The 19,814-nt window shown below is 43.1% G+C and overlaps 1 protein-coding gene across 2 annotated transcripts in view; it reads left to right on the forward strand.

Moving 5' to 3' along the window:
- crtc3 (CREB regulated transcription coactivator 3) overlaps window positions 1-19,814 on the forward strand; it is a 62,288-nt gene that overhangs the window by 21,062 nt on the left and 21,412 nt on the right. Inside the window, exons 5-7 of one of the 2 annotated variants that reach the window (XM_080761903.1) lie at window positions 1,079-1,140; window positions 15,664-15,726; window positions 18,003-18,106. In XM_080761903.1, the coding sequence (XP_080618029.1) occupies window positions 1,079-1,140; window positions 15,664-15,726; window positions 18,003-18,106 (229 nt within the window). The remainder of the gene's footprint in view (window positions 1-1,078; window positions 1,141-15,663; window positions 15,727-18,002; window positions 18,107-19,814) is intronic. The other variant, XM_080761904.1, reaches the window with a different exon arrangement.

Genomic DNA, 19,814 nt, shown 5'->3' on the forward strand with positions numbered 1-19,814 from the left:
GTCAACTTGCTTTATGCTTTCTCGGCCATTAACATTTCTATAGAGCCACTGAGCCACTTGCCAAAGATGTTGCAGCTAGCGACGGCTTTAGAAGCGTTTCTCTGGCAAACACTCAGACTGTCGGCAAGGCACGGCAACCCCCTCTGAAGTCCTACCCTGTTCGAGACAAAGCCAGGAACTCTACATACGAGGCACTTGCTACCAAATCATAATGCCATCATTGTTTCATCAACTCTTTGAACAATGCCAGCCCTGTTGTTCATCATTCTTGCCGTCCTCTGTGCTGAGGTTTTAGATTAAGACCTATTCGTACAATTTAACTTTATATGTTTTTCTTTGAGCATGTTTAACCCAGTCTGTACCCTCAGGATTCATGTGGTGCATTTGGTACAACAAGTCTGCTCATGCTACATTCTTGATTTGTGTACACTCAATGAAGCCTGTTGTTGTGGCTACTTGGGTACATGTATTGTATTGCAGAGGTTCAATCTGTCAGGCGGTAGGACTTTGCTACAATGCCCAAACACTAGGTTGGGGAAATCTAGTGAATCAAAGAATTCACATAAATTCTAAAACATCTAAGAAGTAGTAAAGATAGACGATCTACAAACCCACAACACCTCGTGAGCTTGTAGATGTGCTATTTTCTCTAGTTTGGGTCTGGGCAAACATCTAGTTTATTTTTTGGGTCTAGAGCAAAATAAATTGGGACCTGTGCTGCTCTAAACTCTGTGTCTGTCTGTGTGAAAGTAGCAATGTCACAGCCGGGCTGTGGCTCAGGAGGTAGAGTACGTCGTCCAATGATCTGTGGGTTGGCGGTTTGAATCCCGGCTCCTCCTGTCTACATGTTAAAGTGTCCTTGGGCAAGACACTGAACTCTACATTGCCTCCAATGAGTCAGTGGGTGCTAGCTTGCCACCATTGGTGTGTGATTGCGGGAAGTGAAGACCTCCCAATACATTAATGAATGAACCATTGTAAAGCGCTTTGAGAACTTTGAAAAGCTCTATAAAAATGCAATTCATTATTAGTCTAGTTATTGTCATGGTGACTGTTGTTTCCCTTAACTAAATCTCACATTGAAAGCTCTCCATATGCAGCAGTGTACCTGTCCCCACCCCCAGACAACAACTGGAGAAGGTGAGTGATTTTTCTCTTTTTCTTCCTCAGACCAATTAACTGTAGCATATAATCTGTTTGTCCTTGCTGGCCTCCATTCCCTGTGTCATTATCACTCTAGGACCCAAACACCAGCCACTGTGGACAATCTCAAACCAGAAATATATCCACTCCTGTGACGTCCCAATGTGTCAGATCATGATGGACACATGTGCAGTTGTGCATGTGTGTTATGTGTGTCTTCATTGAAATTCCTGTGGTGTATTCTAACTTATCAGGCTGCTTCCTTAACCTGTGTATGCTGAAAGGAGTTTGGCAGCCTTTTTGGTCAAAAGATGATTGTTAGTATTACATAACGGTAGCCTAGCCCTGATCAAATAAATGTGTTCTGTGTGTCAAAAACAACACTAGACTGTCTAAGGCTACGCGCTACATATGGATACGCCTTTTCTCCGTTCTGCCTGGCTGTACCTCTCTAGAGCAGTCTGCGTAAGCAGTGAAAGGCTCTTCCTCTGTGTGTGTTTAGACAGACTGAATTATAGCCCTGCAATAAAAGGCGGGGCCAAACAAGAGGCTGGCTGTCAGCCACCCTGCCTTGTCTTCTTCCCTCCCGCCAACTGCAGTGCCTGTGCTGAGAGACGCAGCATGTCCCTGGCCTGGCCTCCATGTTGCAGCACAGATTACACACACACACACACACACACACACACACACACACACACACACACACACACACACACACACACACACACACACACACACACAGAGAGAGAGAGAGTAACAGCTTGTAAAAGTGAGAGAGCTCCACGCCCCTCTTGTCATTGTTGACAGCAGGAAACAGCTTGGCTGACACAAACGTCCTCCTAAGCAGACATCACAGCATGACCTTGTGCTCTGCGAGAGGGTTAGTTTAGTACAAACCGTGAAATAAGTGTGTGTGTGTGTGTGTGTGTGTGTGTGTGTGTGTGTGTGTGTGTGTGTGTGTGTGTGTGTGTGTGTGTGTGTGTGTGTGTGTGTGTGTGTGTGTGTGTGTGTGTGTGTGTGTGTGTGTGTGTGTGTGTGTGTGTGTGTGTGTGTGTGTGTGTGTGTGTGTGTGTGTATGTGAATAGCAAACAGAGGACTAGGTTCCCAGTTCTTCTCAATGTTTTAGAAAAGCATTCAAAAACAGAATCTGCCTGTGATCCATGTGCCACATTACCCATTGGAATATCTTCAAAACCATTAAATTGTTTATCTACCTCCTAGAATATCAAACATAAAAGTACTTACTTTATTTGTTGAAGAAATTATCAATATATTTAGTCTTAGTTTTAGTCATCATAGCTTAGTTTTTATTTGTTTTTTATTTAGTTTTCATCAGTGAAAAAGGGCAGTCGACGAACACTTTTCGAGGCGACGGAATCACGAAATCAGAGATCTCTGTATCTCCTCTATCTTCCCCACCATACGTCTCTCTCAGTGGGGTCGGTTTTGGCTCCATCGTGCCTCTGCAGGCCGAGCTGAACCTCCCGCTCTAACCTGCTGCAGATTGCCCTCAGTGTGTAACAAGTACCCTTCAACGCTGGAGCTATGCTCATAGTTATATATAAACTAGAAAGCGGACAGCCCCGCCCCAGCTATTCGTTTCAATGGAAGTTGCTCAGTGGTGTTTTGAAGCACCCGGAAGTCTGCCGGAAGTACCTCTGTTGCCTCGACATAATTGATTGGCTCCTATGAGAGTTCCTCTCACGCTGCTCTTGTGCTTCCTCTGTCACCTCAGGCGTTCACAAAGCAAAGATACAGCGCCGCGCTCTCCTGCTCGTGTACTGTATGTATTTCACCCACCTGCATTACCAGCTTTGACCAGTAGGGGGCTTCAACTTTGGCCAGCCGCTCTGGGGGCTTGGCTATGCTCCATCACAGTGCAACAGGGATATACTTCACCCTTCATCGCTGGAGCTATGCTCCACTAGACTGTGTCATAAGCAGTCCATAATGTACAAGTTTCCCTTGGCTGGAAAGTAACCACTGTCTCCCTGAGGGAGACGAGAACCAGAAGGCTTGGAGGAAATCCAACCCATCTGCTTATCGTCAGAGCTACAAGTGATGATGAAGTTTGATTGTTTTCTGGGTTGTTGCAGTTTCATTTGAGCATTTAGTGAGTGTGGCCAGGTTCTGTTCGGAATGTGTTTCCGGTCTGTTCCTTATATTATTACGTCTGACCTGGAGATCTTGTCTTGACTAAAGGCTTTGGCTTGGAGACATGGCAGTGCACTTCTTTGGCCTGCTCGTCAGTGTTAATTTTGTCAGCAAACTTTTATGTGTAGTCATAGTCTTTTGAATAAGATTTAGGGCTGGGACTTTTTATTTTATTTTTCAACGTGCACTGGGGTCTGTTGTCTGCTCGTTGGTGCTCCGATATGATCTGTTTTAGCAACTAAATATCATATGATTTTAGTCATATTTTTAGCAAAATGTTATTTTGGCGGGCTTTGATGGCGTCGTAATGCCTGATTTTACACTTGCATGTTGATTGCATGTTGAAAATGGTTGTGACGGGTTGTGAGCTTGTAAAGTAAGTAGCCTTGCCGAGCCATGAGGCCCATAGGGCAGGAGCCTATCTCTTGTTTCTGTAGCGTGAGGCAGCTTGATGTACAAGTACACCCCCTGGACATGACGCTAGTATGTCGCAGGGACATCCAACCCTTGATGCCGAGTGTCAAGCAGGGAGGCATTGGTTCCCATTTTTACAGTCTTTGGTATGACCCGCCCGGGGATTGAACCCCAACCTCCCAGTCTCAGGACCCTCTTAACCACAAGGCCACTGAGCTTGTAGATCTGCTATTTTCTGAGCGCAACACGCCAGTGCAACCAAACCTAAAATGTCATGTCTTTTAGATCTGCTGGATCTCTTCTCCACTAGTCTCTCCCTAACATTTAACTTCCTTGGTCAAAATATTTAGTCTTGTTTTATTTTTATTTTATTTAATCTAGTCATCATAGCGTAGTTTTTGTTTAGTTTTCATCAGTGAAAAAAGGTAGTCGACAAACATTTTGTCATAATTTTAGTGGACAAAATGAACCTGCTGGTGTAATCATTTATCAGCATGTTCCTAAGGAAATGGATTGACCATGAATCCTTTTCTCCACTTGTAATCTGACAGTATGACAGCTAGTCCGCTACTGATGCTAGTTGGAGGGTGATTTACAGAACATCATTTTTGCATTGTGGTAAAAATACAAGAAACAGCACTGTAGAGATGAAACAAACGAGGGATGAATGTGAATGTTGACTAGTTGGTATAGACTTGGCTGACATTATTAATAGAATTCCCAGTGAGGGGCCATTCAATTTCCAGTGAATATCAGGCCAAATATGTCTATTGTAGGCAAAATTAAGTATTGGTAGTAGTTGCTTTGTTGACTTAATGTATGGATAAACCATACAGTGTAAAAACGCTGGTAAAAATGTGGCAATGGTGTGGCAATGCCCTTAGAAAACGTATGAATCAAGCAATGTGCTAGAAAAATGCTGTTGGACAAATACCATTCTCACAACTCTTTACACGAGAACGATGTGTAAAAATATCTGTCGTCTAGTCCAGTGGACAGTGCAACAGATAGGCAGCAGTACTGTAATCTGTCCTCTTCTGACTTGTCCATGGGATGAACAATGCAACACATCTCTTGCATTGAGAGGCAGATATCTTGCATTGAGAGGCAGCTATCTTGCATGCAGAGGCAGATATCTTGCATGGAGAGGCAGATATCTTGCAATGAAAGGCAGATATCTTGCATGGAGAGGCAGATATCTTGCATTGAGAGACAGATCTCTTGCATCGATAGGCAGATATCTTGCATCGAGAGGCAGATATCTTGCATTGAAAGGCAGATATCTTGCATGGAGAGGCAGATATCTTGCATTGAGAGACAGATCTCTTTCATGGAGAGGCAGATCTCTTGCATCGAGAGGCAGATATCTTTCATCGAGAGACAGATCTCTTGCATTGAGAGGCAGATCTTGTTCAGTCGCTCTAGGGAGAGCGCTGGGCGGGTGTTTACAACCCTGACCAGTGACCACATCTGCACTGCATTACCACCACCAGGCAGCCTTGGAACAGAGCCACAAATCCCCTTAACCCTGTAGTAACTACAGGACACTCTGAGACCTGATCTCTCTCTCTCTCTCTCTCTCTCTCTCTCTCTCTCTCTCTCTCTCTCTCTCTCTCTACACTCACAGTTTATCCTCTCAAGCACTCAGGATTGACATCAAGCTAACCGCTATGAGGCGAGTGGATGGGATCAGATCAGGAAGCAGCATGCGATGGGCACGGATGGGAATTTATGAGTATATTGATACCAGTACTATGGTTTAAATAGTACTACTATTTGCAACTCTTTATCGATTCCCAATTTGATTTCTGTCAGAATCGTCAAACTTTATTTTCACATCACATTACTTAACTAAAACTTCTTTGTGCAGAAAAACAGTAGACTTTTTACACAGGTTTTCAACTGTTTTATAGCTTTTATAGTCAGAGTGACGCAGTGTAGAAGGCATGTATGTTTGCCTAATAACCTTTTGAACATTAAATGTTCAAACATAAATTACAATGCTCCTTATCTTTTCCTTTTCATCAGCATTGACACATGACAAAAAAAACATTAGCCAGCATTGATAATAGGAATTGCTAAGCATACATACAATGTCAATTCTTTCTCAGAGTCACAACAATTCCGATACTGTATTGATTCCGGTTCCCTAATCCCGTCCCTGCAATTCACACTGCGCGTGCGTGTGTATTGTATTGTGTGTGTGTTTGTGGCTGTTTATGCGGTACCTTCGCTGTCATACTTTTGGATGGAATGACTTGACTCGTGACAGCTTTATGGCTGAAGTTCCAGTGGTGAGCTCAGAGATGGAGCAGAACAGTGACTTGGGATCGTCAGGAATGAGAGATATGCAGGGAAACTGAGCCGTTCACACAGCCTCTTAACTGCTCCCTGACCGCCTACCATCTGCCATGCAGATTTAATCATTTCTATGGATTGACCAGGCATGTCTTCTCTCTTCACCCCCCCCCCCCCCTGGAAATGAATGCTAAGATTTTCTCACATTAATAAATGGATGTATATGAACTTGTGACCTTATTTTGAACGGAGTCGGGTCTTGATTTCGTATCCCTTGTGTTTTAAGTCTGCTGAATGTGACCGTGTGGTTCCTTCCAAAGGGAGAGAGTAGTGAATGTGACCGTGTGGTTCCTTCCAAAGGGAGAGAGTAGTGAATGTGACCGTGTGGTTCCTTCCAAAGGGAGAGAGTAGTGAATGTGACCGTGTGGTTCCTTCCAAAGGGAGAGAGTATAGTGAATGTGACCGTGTGGTTCCTTCCAAGGGGAGAGAGTAGTGAATGTGACCGTGTGGTTCCTTCCAAGGGGATAGAGTAGTGAATGTGACCGTGTGGTTCCTTCCAAGGGGAGAGAGTAGTGAATGTAACCGTGTGGTTCCTTCCAAGGGGAGAGAGTAGTGAATGTGACCGTGTTTCGGCGTGGGATTTCAGTGAACACTGGATGATGGGTCGCATTGACACATCGGCTGTGTCTGGTTGTCTGGTTAAAGAGTGTAGGGATGGGAAGATAATCGTTTATCTTGCTACAAACACTCTCATCGTGCGAGTCAGAATTGTATCGTGGATATTTTAATTTATTGTCCTCTGTCATACACTAGGATGAATTGGCTTTTGTTGAGCTGCATATTCAGCACCACTTAAACCCTCTACTTGATAAGACAGACATGTAAATACCACATTTGGTATGCTCTTATTTCCCTCTACACAAATTGTTTTGTCAAAAATACCAGATTTACAGCCGATCTACAAGCTCACATCGCAACGCGCTGTTTCAACTGGTTAACAAAAGTGCCACTTTAAGTTTTAAGCATATTTTGATTATCGTGAGAACATAACTATTATTATGTTTGACACAATAAGCGTGAGTCAACTCGTGACTTGTCCCTAAAAGAGTGTCTGGTCTCATCAGCCAGCCATGTCTGGTTAAAGAGTGTCGTGTCTGATTTAAAGAGTGTCTCGTCTGGGGTCCAGTCAGTGTAGAAGCTCTGGATGTGTCCCTGCGGAGCACAGCTGTTGCAGGTCATTAGCAGGGTCACAGTCTTCATCTAAGTCCCACGCCCTCCTCCTCTTAATACACCCACCAGCCTCTCTGGGGATAGGATGTTGGACAAAGCTCCCCGGGGATGGGACGCCCTCCAGAGGGGCAAGAGCTTAAAATGTCCAAATCTTCTGTGGGATTCTGGGATAGATTAGTTCCCTACCCAGGTGGTCCGCTTACCACCGTTTCTAATAAAATAACAGTTTTTCAACCAGTGTATACCATCACTTCCCCAGACTAAAAATCACAGTGCAGTCTGCACCAGTCCATCACTCCCGCAGCCTAATGTATAGGACTACATTGAAAACATGTCCATTCCTTTTAGCCTTAATATATTACAGTAATGTACTACTGCTGTTTAGATTTCTAACTTTAAAAAGTGAGTGGTGCTTTTTATCGCCATGGGGTGGGGGTGTTATGTCCCCTTGTAGAGGAAAAAGGGGACTCAACGTAAATTGGGAGTGAAATCCATTTTATTAACAACTTAAGATATTTACTGTACATGAATTAAATATGAATTAAATTTACTTTAACCATAAATGACACATGGAGCAACTCAGGAAAATAAACAAAAGCATACTAAACCTAACCTAGAATTTTAAACACTAACCTGACAAACACAAAATAAATTGACAACCAAACCCTATTATTCTCGTGTACAGGCTTTGGTTCCGACATACTATTGGTCCGAGTGTCAATAGACCAACAGCGACCGCCTACCTCAAACCCTAACCCACCATAACCGCAAGCCCGGGAGCAGCGCATGTTCCACGGCATGTCGGATCGTTGGTCCGTCGGATCTGTGTGTGCATCCCTTATTCTCTACTCAAAGTTAATCTAACAAAATGTGGCATCATACAAAAAGCAGGCTTCTGTGGCCCAGTGCTTTGTCATATAACATTTAATAAGGTTAAAGGATAAAGCAAAACATACTAAATAACTCAATTGACACAAAGTGTGATGTCTGTGGGTGGACAGCACTACTGCCAGTGCTGCCAGAGACCACAGGTGTTCACAGATCTTAACCCATTCTGACCTGAGATCAGATTCTAAAAATGTGTTCTACATCCTGACAGTTTTCTGAAAAAGCTATGTTTCTATGTCAGTCGTTCTTCAATTTTTTATGGCGCGCTATGAGCTTGTAGATCTGCTATTTTTCAATAGCTAAAGCATAACATAATGCTAACACCAAAAGGGGTTCCCGCCCAAAATGAGTTAAATAGTCTTCTCCTGTCTTCTCCAACCAATCACCAAAAGCGAGGGTGATTGGCCGCCAGCAATCAGATGACGTTCAGCACCTGGAAGTGAACATTCCAACTCACACACCAAACCCACACATACATTGACACAAAACCCCCACACACACTCTGCCACACAATCACACCATACACACACCCGTAACAGCCGGTGGATCCTATTGCTTCAGTGATCTGTGACCTGTGATGTGCTATGATATGAGCAAACATATTAAAATCTAATATTTGCTTCTGGTGCCAAACCTGTGTGGGTGTGCGTGTGTCATGTTTTTGTTTTGTTCATAAATCCCTGAACTGGGATAAACAAAGCCAAGGATTTGCCTTTAGTCCTGAAGATTTAGTGTAAGCTTACCATTTTAAGCTTGCATGAACATATTATCTGCCCACTGGCAACTTTGATTAGGACTCTAGTCTTCAGTAAATCTGAGTTGGATTATTTTACTGTGTAGGAGACGAGGGATGATTTAAATATGAAATATGTTGTTTGTTCATACATATTCACTTTAACATTATTGATGTGGCATTTGTGTTCTGGCTGATGATGTAAGGATTTTTCCGCATAGCATTTCATACAGATCAGGGAAATTATGAAAATGAAAGATTGACAGGCCCTAAAGCCTTTATATCAGTGGTAACCAACCTTTTCAAGCCCAAGAGCCCATTTTATTCCCAATTGTAAGCCAAGATCTACCACTAAAACATGTTAGAAAAAACACTTGTTTTTTTGCTATTTCTGACAGGCTCAATGCATGTACATACACACATCCACACAAAGACTAAAGCTTAAATTAGAATATATACTTCTAGTAAGTTATATTATCAATGTCAAATAATATTAAGACAAATGTATTAGAAATAAAAAATATTAGGACAAAAAACTTCTTTGTTGAGTTTTTTTTTAAATAAAACAAAATGCAAAGGACATGAATTGCTTTTACAGCACAATATTTTGTTTCTCATTTCAATGAATATTCACATTGGCAGATGTTCAAATGACATAGGCATAACATGACCATATATATTTGCACAGATATGGTGACATACTCTCAGGGTCAGCCCACCTTTAATGAGACTGCTGTGACTCAGTGACTGCACTTTAACTGCAAGCGTTTTGAAATCTGGTTCATATTTAGTGATTGCCAGTCTGAGGGTGTCATTAAGATGCGAGTCAGTCATACGAGTTCTTCATGATAGCGTCCCAGACACGTTGAATACTAAACTTATTTGTAAAGTTCGAACGCCAACTTTTAACCAAACGTGGGAGAAACACTGCACGGCTGCACGCACAAATAAAGAGTGCACTCGCGCACGCACATGACGGATTATTATCGATCAAAACAATCCTTAGCGTCGCTTACAAAAGCATGTGTTGCACACGGTTGCACAGCATGAATGATAAGTAATCACCGACCTGGCTGGATAAATATCAGTGGTCCATATCCATTGTGTGACCTGCTTAACGAGCAACGGTAGGCAGCCGAGTAAGTTACCAGCTTAGTAAATTAATAGTCTACTGTAGCTGTGTGTCAGATGTTCTGTCTGAAGTAGTCAAAGCCAAGGAGAATGTTACAATTTAATTCACAATCGAGCATCTTGCCCTGCATCGAATATCCCATGATAGAACAGCAGGATAAAAAAGTCTGTCTATCATCCATGCATCCATGAGCTAAGCGTCAAAGCCCTGTCTAGGACCCACTTCCTTCAAAACTGTGGCTTTTTGTGTCATGTTTTGACAGCGGCATTAAACATTTTGACACTTTGTCATAGTGATATTTATCCAGCCAGGTCGGTGATTAAACTGATTACGTATCATTCATGCTGTGCAACACATGTTTTTGTAAGCGACGCTAAGGATTGTTTTGATCGATAATAATCCGTCATGTGTGTGCGCGAGTGCACTCTTTATTTGTGCGTGCAGCCGTGCACAGTGTTTCTCCCACGTTTGGTTAAAAGTTGGCGTTCGAACTTTACAAATAAGTTTAGTATTCAACGTGTCGGGGACGCCATCATACTGCGTTCACTCTGACGCTGTGTGCTGCCTGCGACTGCGAGGGAACAACAGACACACAGGACACAGCAGCACATGAGCACATAGTGCTAAAAGGGGGAGGGCCGAGGGCGGTGCGGTGGAAGCAAGGGGAACAGATCTTCAAGCTAAAATGCATCGAGCCTCTACACGTTGTTAGCTTGTAGATCTGCTCTTTTTTGCGTACGACATTCTGCTGTGTATTGGCAGTGATGGCTGGCTGCCCGTCACTTCGCGATCGACGTGAAAGGTTCCCGCGAGCTACCGGTAGCTCGCGAACCCCTGGTTGGTTACCCCTGCTTTATATGAATGCTGCTGTTAAACCAGTTAAAGTAAACCAGTACATTTCAAAGGTATGGCATATTGTACTACTGTATCTGAAAACCCATCCTCTGCAGTAGACTTTTTATGAATCCTGCTGTGGAAGTTAAGTTTCATCTTCACCCAGCTGATGTCTGCCTGTCCTAAATAGAATTCCCTGTGCAAATTGCCTGATCTTAGATGTTTTAAATACAGTTTTTGTCAGTAGCGCAAATTGCAAAACAGAATGCATTTCTAAAAAACGATTATTACAAATGGCACCACCAATAATGGGTCACATGAATGGCGAGTCCTTGTGTTATTGTTTATAAACAAGATAGTCAAAGCCCTCTTGTCAAAGTAACTGTAGTAGTCTGTAAGTACTGCCTTCCTGTGTTGACTATGGAATTGCAGTTTTTCTACACCTCCAGTGTCAAAGAACAGAAACAATTCTCATCCATATATCACAATGGATGTGTTCCCTTTCAATGCTGCACTTCACAAACATATCCCTTCACTAGTCGGGGCACTGCTGGGTGTCTAGTGTTGAATATGGCATGTGCATATTTACCAGCTGCCACGTTGTGGCTGCGGGTCAATAATAGCTTGTAAAACTTGCAACACTGGTAGTCGACCGGTAGATCTTTCTGCTGAGTGTTGCCAAGCCTGCATATTTCCAGCCTAACATGGATTCATTCGCAGTTGCTTGCCTGGTTTGCTTATTTCTGTCACGACAGTTGGCAACACTGGCAACCATACTGCCGAGTACTTTTGATTGCACACACACACACACACACACACACACACACACACACACACACACACACGCCTGGAAGCCACCACCAACTCCAGTGTGATCTCAGGAGAAGAGAAACTGGACTGAAGGAGGAGGAATTGTCGCCTCATGATTTAGCTTATTCCTTCTAAATCTCTGTATATAAAATATAGCTCACTCAGCGAATCTCTTAGTTACATCAATATTGTTCTTCGACAATAGTTGGTTTGTGCCTAAGTATTACGATTAGACAGTTCGCATTGGCTATTTCGCCTGCCACGCACTGTGACGCGCCTTCCCAGCCATTAGCCATGATTGCAGTGGTTTCAACCAGTCCCAGAGCCAACTAATAGAATTTGGGTAACTAATAATGGGTAACCGACAGTAACACATTTGAGTCTCAGTGACTGTACTTGCGGACTCCCACGCATACTACCGCGGACCCCTCCGCCCTGCGCCGAACTCCTCGGGGAGCTCCACAGCCTCTACCCGCGGACCCCCATGCAGGCTACCGCGGGACTTCATTAGACCTGCCAAGCCTGTCAACACTACCAACAGCCTGTGTGTGCGGAGCGATGCGAATCATGGGATATATGATGGTTTGGACGACCTGAGCGTGTACAAATACAACCAAATGGACCCATAACTCTCGTTTTACGACAGATTGACATGTCAATATGTTTGGGTGTCAATCAAACCAACTGCGTGAGTGCTGTCAAGTGGAAACCTCATACTCATAGTAACCAATTTGAATGCAATCTGGTCAAACTGACTGATACTGATAGTCAGATATATTGCTGTCAGGTGAAAACCTTGTATGACCAAAACCATTCCTTTACAAAATATATAATAATAAAAAACTTAAAGTTAAAATAGCCTATCTAGTGTGTGTGTGTGTGTGTGTGTGTGTGTGTGAACAACAGGATCTGTCCAGGTGACTATGTAAATGTGAGTGCAGCCTAGTACAAAATGGAACCAAAGGACCCTAGAACAAACTCTGAGACTGTCCAAATGGCTCATTTGGTTGTCCTTATTGGCTTCTAGGAGAAAAACAAGACACTTAAATAATGTGATGTCCTTTCGAAAACTACACAATTACTGCTGCAAACTACTACCTCTGTCGATAACTGCACTGGGTACATACTGTATATGCCCATATGATGACCACGGACATGGTCTAAAAGTGTGCAAAATTATATGTTTCTGAAAAACCCATGATTCTATGTCAGTGGTTTTCAAACTATTTAATGTCAACACATTAAATACGCACACACACACACACACACACACACACACACACACACACACACATAAACAGACACGGATATATACATATAATATATTATATGTATAATATACATATAATAGCACAATTCTATATATATATATATATATATATATAATGCAGCAGCTGGTAATCCATTGATTTGCATCAATTCTTGTTTTATATATTTATTTTTCTCTTTCCACCGTACTGATGGTGTTGCTCTGGGATCCGAATGTAATTCCAATGGAGCATTAGTCCGACATGCGGGGACAACGGTCAGACTACCGCTCGAACACACGCTGCTCCCGTGCTTGCAGTTCGGGTTAGAGGTAGGTCCTAATGACTGTCGGACCAATAATAGTGTCGGAACTAAGTACTGCACCCGTTGCTCTGACTGTGATGTATTTTCATCATAGTGTATACCAGTTAACCTGACGCTGCCAGATCCAAGAAGCTTGCTACACAAGTTTGTTTCACAGCTTATTGGGATCTGGGATCTCGGGAGCCTATTCGATGATGGGGCTGTTTCTTTTTTTTCAAGATACTTGGTAGATGATTGGATAGTACCGTCTGTCACCGTGTGGGCGTGCAAACACAACCAATCATATTGACGTGTCTATATAGCGCCACATCCGGTTTCGCACATATCCCGCCCTTAGCTCACGCTGATTGGTTCGAACCGGAGCGGTTCGGTGTTAGCTCAATCCCCTGAGCGATCTCAGATGGATGCTGTCTTGGGGAACATGGTTACCCAATACCGCCCCCATCTGGCAGAGTCAGGTTATATACCAGTAGCCTGGGCACCATTTCATTTTGGGTATATGATCCGGTCGGGAGCGGATGATATCGTTATGTCATGTTGTATTATTTTGTAGTCGACAGGCAGGAACAAACGGAACTTCCTTTTCCCTCAAACCGATTTTTCTCAATAAAAGCTGCAGGCTACGAGAGCTTTTATTGTTATTCTTCCGGTTTTGAGGTAAAAGGAAGATCCGTTCGATTGTTCCTGCCTGTCGACTACAAAACAATACTACAACATGACGTAACGTAGCGATATCATCCGCTCCCGAGCGGATGATATACCCGAAATGAAACGGACCGGAGTTGCACTGTACTTGACAAGTTATTTTTCCATCTACACCAACTGTCTTCGCCAGAAATAGCATATATCTACAATCTACATTGTGGATCAATATTTTAACTGTGTTCAAAAGAATGAGACTTTATGACTAGATTACCAGTATGTGATGGCTGAACAAGTAGTTTTGAGAACTTCAATTCTGTTGAAAGCAACTGAGAAAAACTGGAGCAGTGGTACTCTGATTTCATTCTACACTGCATTGTATTGCCTAGATATTACACTGGGTTGCGTACCATAGCTCATCTGCATTGTATTGCCTAGATATTACACTGGATTGCGTACCATAGCTCATCTGCATTGTATTGCCTAAATATTACACTGGGTGGTGTACCACAGCTCATCTGCATTGTATTGCCTAGATTTTACACTGGGTGGAGTACCACAGCTCATCTGAATTGTATTGCCTAGATTTTACACTTGCCCGGCAAGATACATTTAGAACAGTACATCAGCTTTGAATGACAGACACTGTGATTAAAGAAAAATGAAGTTATGGAGGCGGACTCACATTGTACATAACTTCCTCTTTTTGATTTGACTCGATAAGAGTCAAAGAGACCTAGCATGACAGGCAGCCTACAGCAGGGTTTAACTCCCATGTGGTCCCCTGTAGCATGACAGGCAGCCTACAGCAGGGTTTCTGCCGTGGCACCCTAGGGTGCCTTGACGCAAGTCCAGGGGTGCTTCACAATACTTTGATAATATCTGGAATTTATCAATGTATTTTTTTTTGTTGCACTTTACTTGATTCGTTCTTTTTTTTTTAGCCTGCGGTAAACCAAGTCTCTTCACCAAGCATAGCAGATCTACCAGCTCACAACTTTGTCGAAATTGTCAATATATTTAGTCACCATAGCTTAGTTTTTATTTAGTTTTTGTCAGTGAACACACACACACACACACTGATTCAGAGGACCCATTTCATTGTGGAGAGAGTAGTGTAGTGGTGTGTAAGTGATCCGAATGTTCCAGATAAATCCACTTAGTCGTCGTCCCCCGTCCCACCCACATCCCCATCTCCAGTGTTTTGGCTACTATGACAGTGACTCTTCACAGCAGTTGTTTATGCTCCTTACTTCGCTCTCGGAGGCTAAGCGTTCCCTGCAGAGCGCCTCGTATTTGTGCGGTGCCATTTAACCTAAATCCTAACCCAAGTTTGTTGATTCAAATTATTATCTTATTTTTTTTAATCATGTTCATGTTGTCGGGTGTAGGGCGTGTTGCCGAACCAAAAACACCCCGATTATCGAACTAAAATCCATAATGTTCCCCACTTTGGTTTCCCCCACATAATGTTGTTCAACCACTGACTGAAATGTACTGCCCCTATGTATGTTTAGAGTATGAACAATACCCCTGGCTGACCTAAAGTGGCACTGTTTAGCAGCCTAAAACACACACGCACACACACATTGAGGAGGGCTTGACACATGCACACACACCCTGCACCGATCAGTTCACACTGGTGGGATTTTTACACTACTGTATACTACTGTATATTGTTCTCACTAAAAGTTTTTCTTCTCTGGGCCTGTAAGTCTGTCTTTTGTCCTCAGACAGATGTGTCTCTGGGTGTCTCTGGTGTGTGTCCACTAAACGTGTGTGTCTTGTGTTTTCCTCTCTTTCTCTACTGAAGGGAACAGCAGCCGTGGACTGAGGAGAAACGCCCTGGCTTTAGATTAATGTCCCAACTCAACAGGTGACCCCACGAGCCCTTTCTCAAGTCCCTCCATCTGACTTTCACACCTTTTCTCTCGTGTGTGTGTGTGTGTGTGTGTGTGTGTGTGTGCGCCTCTGAAGTCACAGGGCAGTGTGGGCACTACAACGCACTTCTGAGTTAAACCCATGAATGCCTACACTAGGGTTGGGATCCGGAACTGAAGGAACCGGATTCAACTTTGAGGAACCGGAACCGATTCAGGAACCGTTTATTTATCACACTGTCAGAGCTGGTTATGTGGACTTCACGTCTGCTATACAATTTCAATATCGGTGGTTCTCAAACCTTTTAATTTCAAGGACCACCATAACTCTGAGAGGGTACAAATGCAACCAAATGAACCTGTAAGGGTCCAACTGGTTTCATGTTTACCCTCTCAGAGTTACAGAATTCTAAGGGTCAATTTGAAACTCCTCGTTAAAGGGAACCACTAAGGAATCGGACCGTTAAGAGGGAACCGTTAAGGCACCGGAATAAAGGATCCCAACCCTACGCCCACACTAATGTAGAATTTTCCATCCTTTAGTAAATCTGCACATTAACAGCTTATTTACGTCTTCATCTCTTCTGAAGTACTGGAATACAGGCTCACAGTCTGAGCTCAAGACACTTTTTATGGTTTGTTATTCCTCTGTACTTTTTAGTATTCGTTTAACACTAATGAATAGTTATTTTCTCACTAACCCAGCTTGAAGAACCAGCACCTCCTTTGCAGCGAACTAACAACAAGGCTGCTCCTGATCTACATCTGATTAATTATCTCCTCCAATCTCCTCTTCTCTTCCAAGTGGGACATCTGTAAAGCATGTTTGTGAAACCGAACCGTTCCTGTGTGAATAGTAATACACGTTTTCGATGCTGTACAACAAGCTCACTCTGTTGTTTAGAAACCACTTGAACCGGCGAGCGCGGTGGCGCAGTCGGAAGCGCTGTCGCCTCACAGCTAGAAGGTCCCGGGTTCGATTCCCGCTAGGGGCATGTTCTATCTTCTGAGTCATCAGTGTCAATACCCTAGGTGGGGTTGGCAAAAGGGCCTTTCTGTGTGGAATTTGCATGTTCTTCCCGTGTCCCCTAGGGTAGGTACCCTCACTAAAAACATGTAGTAATCATGGTCTCTATACTGCCTCCCCCTGGCCTGTCGGGGCGCCTGATGGAGGGGAAAGGACCTGGTTGGAATAACTAATTCCTTCCACGTGCTACGTCCTACCAGGGAAACTCTCCCCTCTCAGATGATAAGAATCAGCCTGCTCACTCCTCTTGGATTGAAGGAGCACAGTTTGGGGCTCTCCCCAGGTTGCCAGAGGGAGAGTAGTGCCTAGGATTACAGCTTAGGCAATTGGCACCGGGTGAAAGAATGGGTTACAAAATAGTGGGATAAAATGTTTGGGGGAAAAAAATAAACCAGAAAATGGCCGATCTGCTGTACAAGCTCACAACTTGAAATGATGATGACAACTAAATATATTGACAATGTTATCAACAAATAAAAACTAGACTAAAATGTTAGGGAGGGACTAGTGTAGAAGAAGTTGTTTGGTTGCGCTCTGACAATAGCAGATCTACAAGCTCACAACGCTCTGAAAATAGCAGATCAACAAGCTCACAACGCTCTGAAAAGGACAGATCTACAAGCTCACAATGTGTTGCACTGCGCCGTGTTGTGAGCTTGTCGGTCGACTATTTTCAGCATGCAACCAAGTGTAAAATCTGCCTTTTCGACGTTGTCAAGGCCTGCCAAAATGTATTTTTTGTTGTCGACAAAATCAACTGTAGACTAGAGCTGACTAAAACTAGACTAAAGCTAAAACTTTTCATATGACAAACTGGATGCAACTTTATTCAATAGACTACGACTAAAACTACATAAAAACTTGCTGTAAACATGAACAGTGAGCTGCGGCCTGCAGCTCTCAGTAGTTGGGTAGGTAGGTAGGTAGGGCAGGCAGAGTTCACAATGACTTCCCTTCTCTGGAATCCTGCCTCAAAGCAGACCAGAGGTAGAAAACTGTCGTTCCCTGATGTCATCGCTAGGGACACATGCATCAATAAGCAGAAATTGGGGATGGCAATGAAGGACTGGGAAGTCTGGTGTGGCATTGTGAAATCCATGATCTCGACCACGGTCAAAAAATGATGATGACTCAGTGACAGTGACCTGCCCCCCAGCCTGATGATGAAGCTGTGTCTCTGTCCAAGGTGCTGCCAAAATGCACAGCGTGATGCTTTGTTCTCTTCCTCCTCTTCCTCCGTCACAGAACCAATTCAGACTCTGCTCTCCACACAAGCGCCATGAACACCAATCCCCAGGACCCCTTCGGTATGAATCATCAAATGGGTCGAGTTCCCCCCCAGCGTAATGGTAAGAGGTTGTGATTCAACCACACACACACACACACACACACACACATTTGAATTATTTTATTTGGATCTACACAAGAGGCGCAATACAATAGACCCAAACTCTGATCAGAAGTAGGTTACATTATATGGTCCAACCAGATATAACTGCTGCACATGCTTAACACAGAGGGAAAAAAAGATAGCACATTGATGACATACTATTACTTGACACTACTAGACAGGATATATGAATATATGGGATAAATGAATCTACGCCTTCTCCAGATAGACAGACTGCCCATAGTAGCTGAGACAGAACATTATTTAGCCAACTTTTTTGCATTTGTCTTTTGCAATCCACCCAATTGCAGACCCCTGGGCACAAGTTTATGGACATGGCCCAGACTTCCAAATACAAGGACAATAAGTTGACGGTTATATCCCAAGGCCATAATACGTTCCACCAAAAACTGATATTCTATAAGTTTGGATGTAAAACAAGTGTCCATATACAAATCAAATGGGCTGCCTATTTCAAATATAGTGATATTTTTTCTAATTTCATTGACGAACACAATATCTGCCCTGATGAAGACCTGTTAGGTCGAAACATGTTGGCAGTTGCCTTTTTAATAAAGGTGTTCCTCATGTTTTAACTTTGTGTGCCCGGATCCTTCTCTTTTTATCAGTCTTGATCCTGTTTTTGATCCGTGTGAGCACCTTTTTTATCATTATCACATTTTGCTATCTCCATTGAGCACCTGGTTAGTTCCTCTTTTTTCACAATATCTGGCGTATTTTGAATATCTTGTAGTGAATTGACATGTGTGTCATTGTGATCAAACCAGTCTATTTTTACAGTGCTGTGTTTATACGTAGTATACATTCTTGTTGTCCTGTACTGAGACCAGGTTTATCAGACGGTCATGTCTGGCAATGTACAGTCCTTTTATAGTGGCTGCAGCCTGCAACCATTTAAGATGTGATGTAATGAATACAATTTGAATTTCCTTTTGGTTTTTATGCTACATAATCAAAATGAGGAGAGGGTGGAGTCTATTTTTATCCACCCTGTCCTCATTTTTAACTTTTTGAGTGCTTGGATCGCCGCCTTGTCTTTTGTATATGATTTATTATTTATTTCTGGTGTTAGAGTACAGTAGAGTGACCCCCTGGGGATCCCACACAGTAACTCTGGGACACCCAGGGGACCCCCGCACGGAGTTGCACCACTCACTGCACGTGGGTGTGATTATTTTAATTTATCTGATCGGTTATGGAGCTCCATCTCTACATATAACGTACATTCTCAATTCATTGTCAATGGGAATTTAATGTTTGAGTAGGACAAAAATACCGATTTGCTCGTCCACATATGACATAAAATCTCCATGCATTGTCAATGGGAATTGTGTAAGACAAAGATCTACACTAAAAAAAACTGAAATGGCTGCTATTTCTGCTATTTTTGGACATTAAAATGTATCAACATTTTTCAATATAGAACATAATTGTAAAAAGGTAGCATTGTTCTTCATAAATAGACAATATTTAATGAAGATGAAATGCACTTGCCCCTCTGGCAACCTGGCAGCAAACTCTACTTGCCCAAACGTTTAAATTACTTGCCACGGGCTGTCGGGGAAACCGTTGGTGTCAACCCTAAGCCTGGGTCAGAGAGAAGCCATTTGGGGTTTTTTCTGACGCCACCAGGCATCGGAGATCAT

The sequence above is a fragment of the Protomyctophum bolini genome (assembly GCF_963924005.1).
Source record: "Protomyctophum bolini genome assembly, chromosome: 1".
Taxonomy (NCBI): Eukaryota; Metazoa; Chordata; class Actinopteri; order Myctophiformes; family Myctophidae; genus Protomyctophum; species Protomyctophum bolini.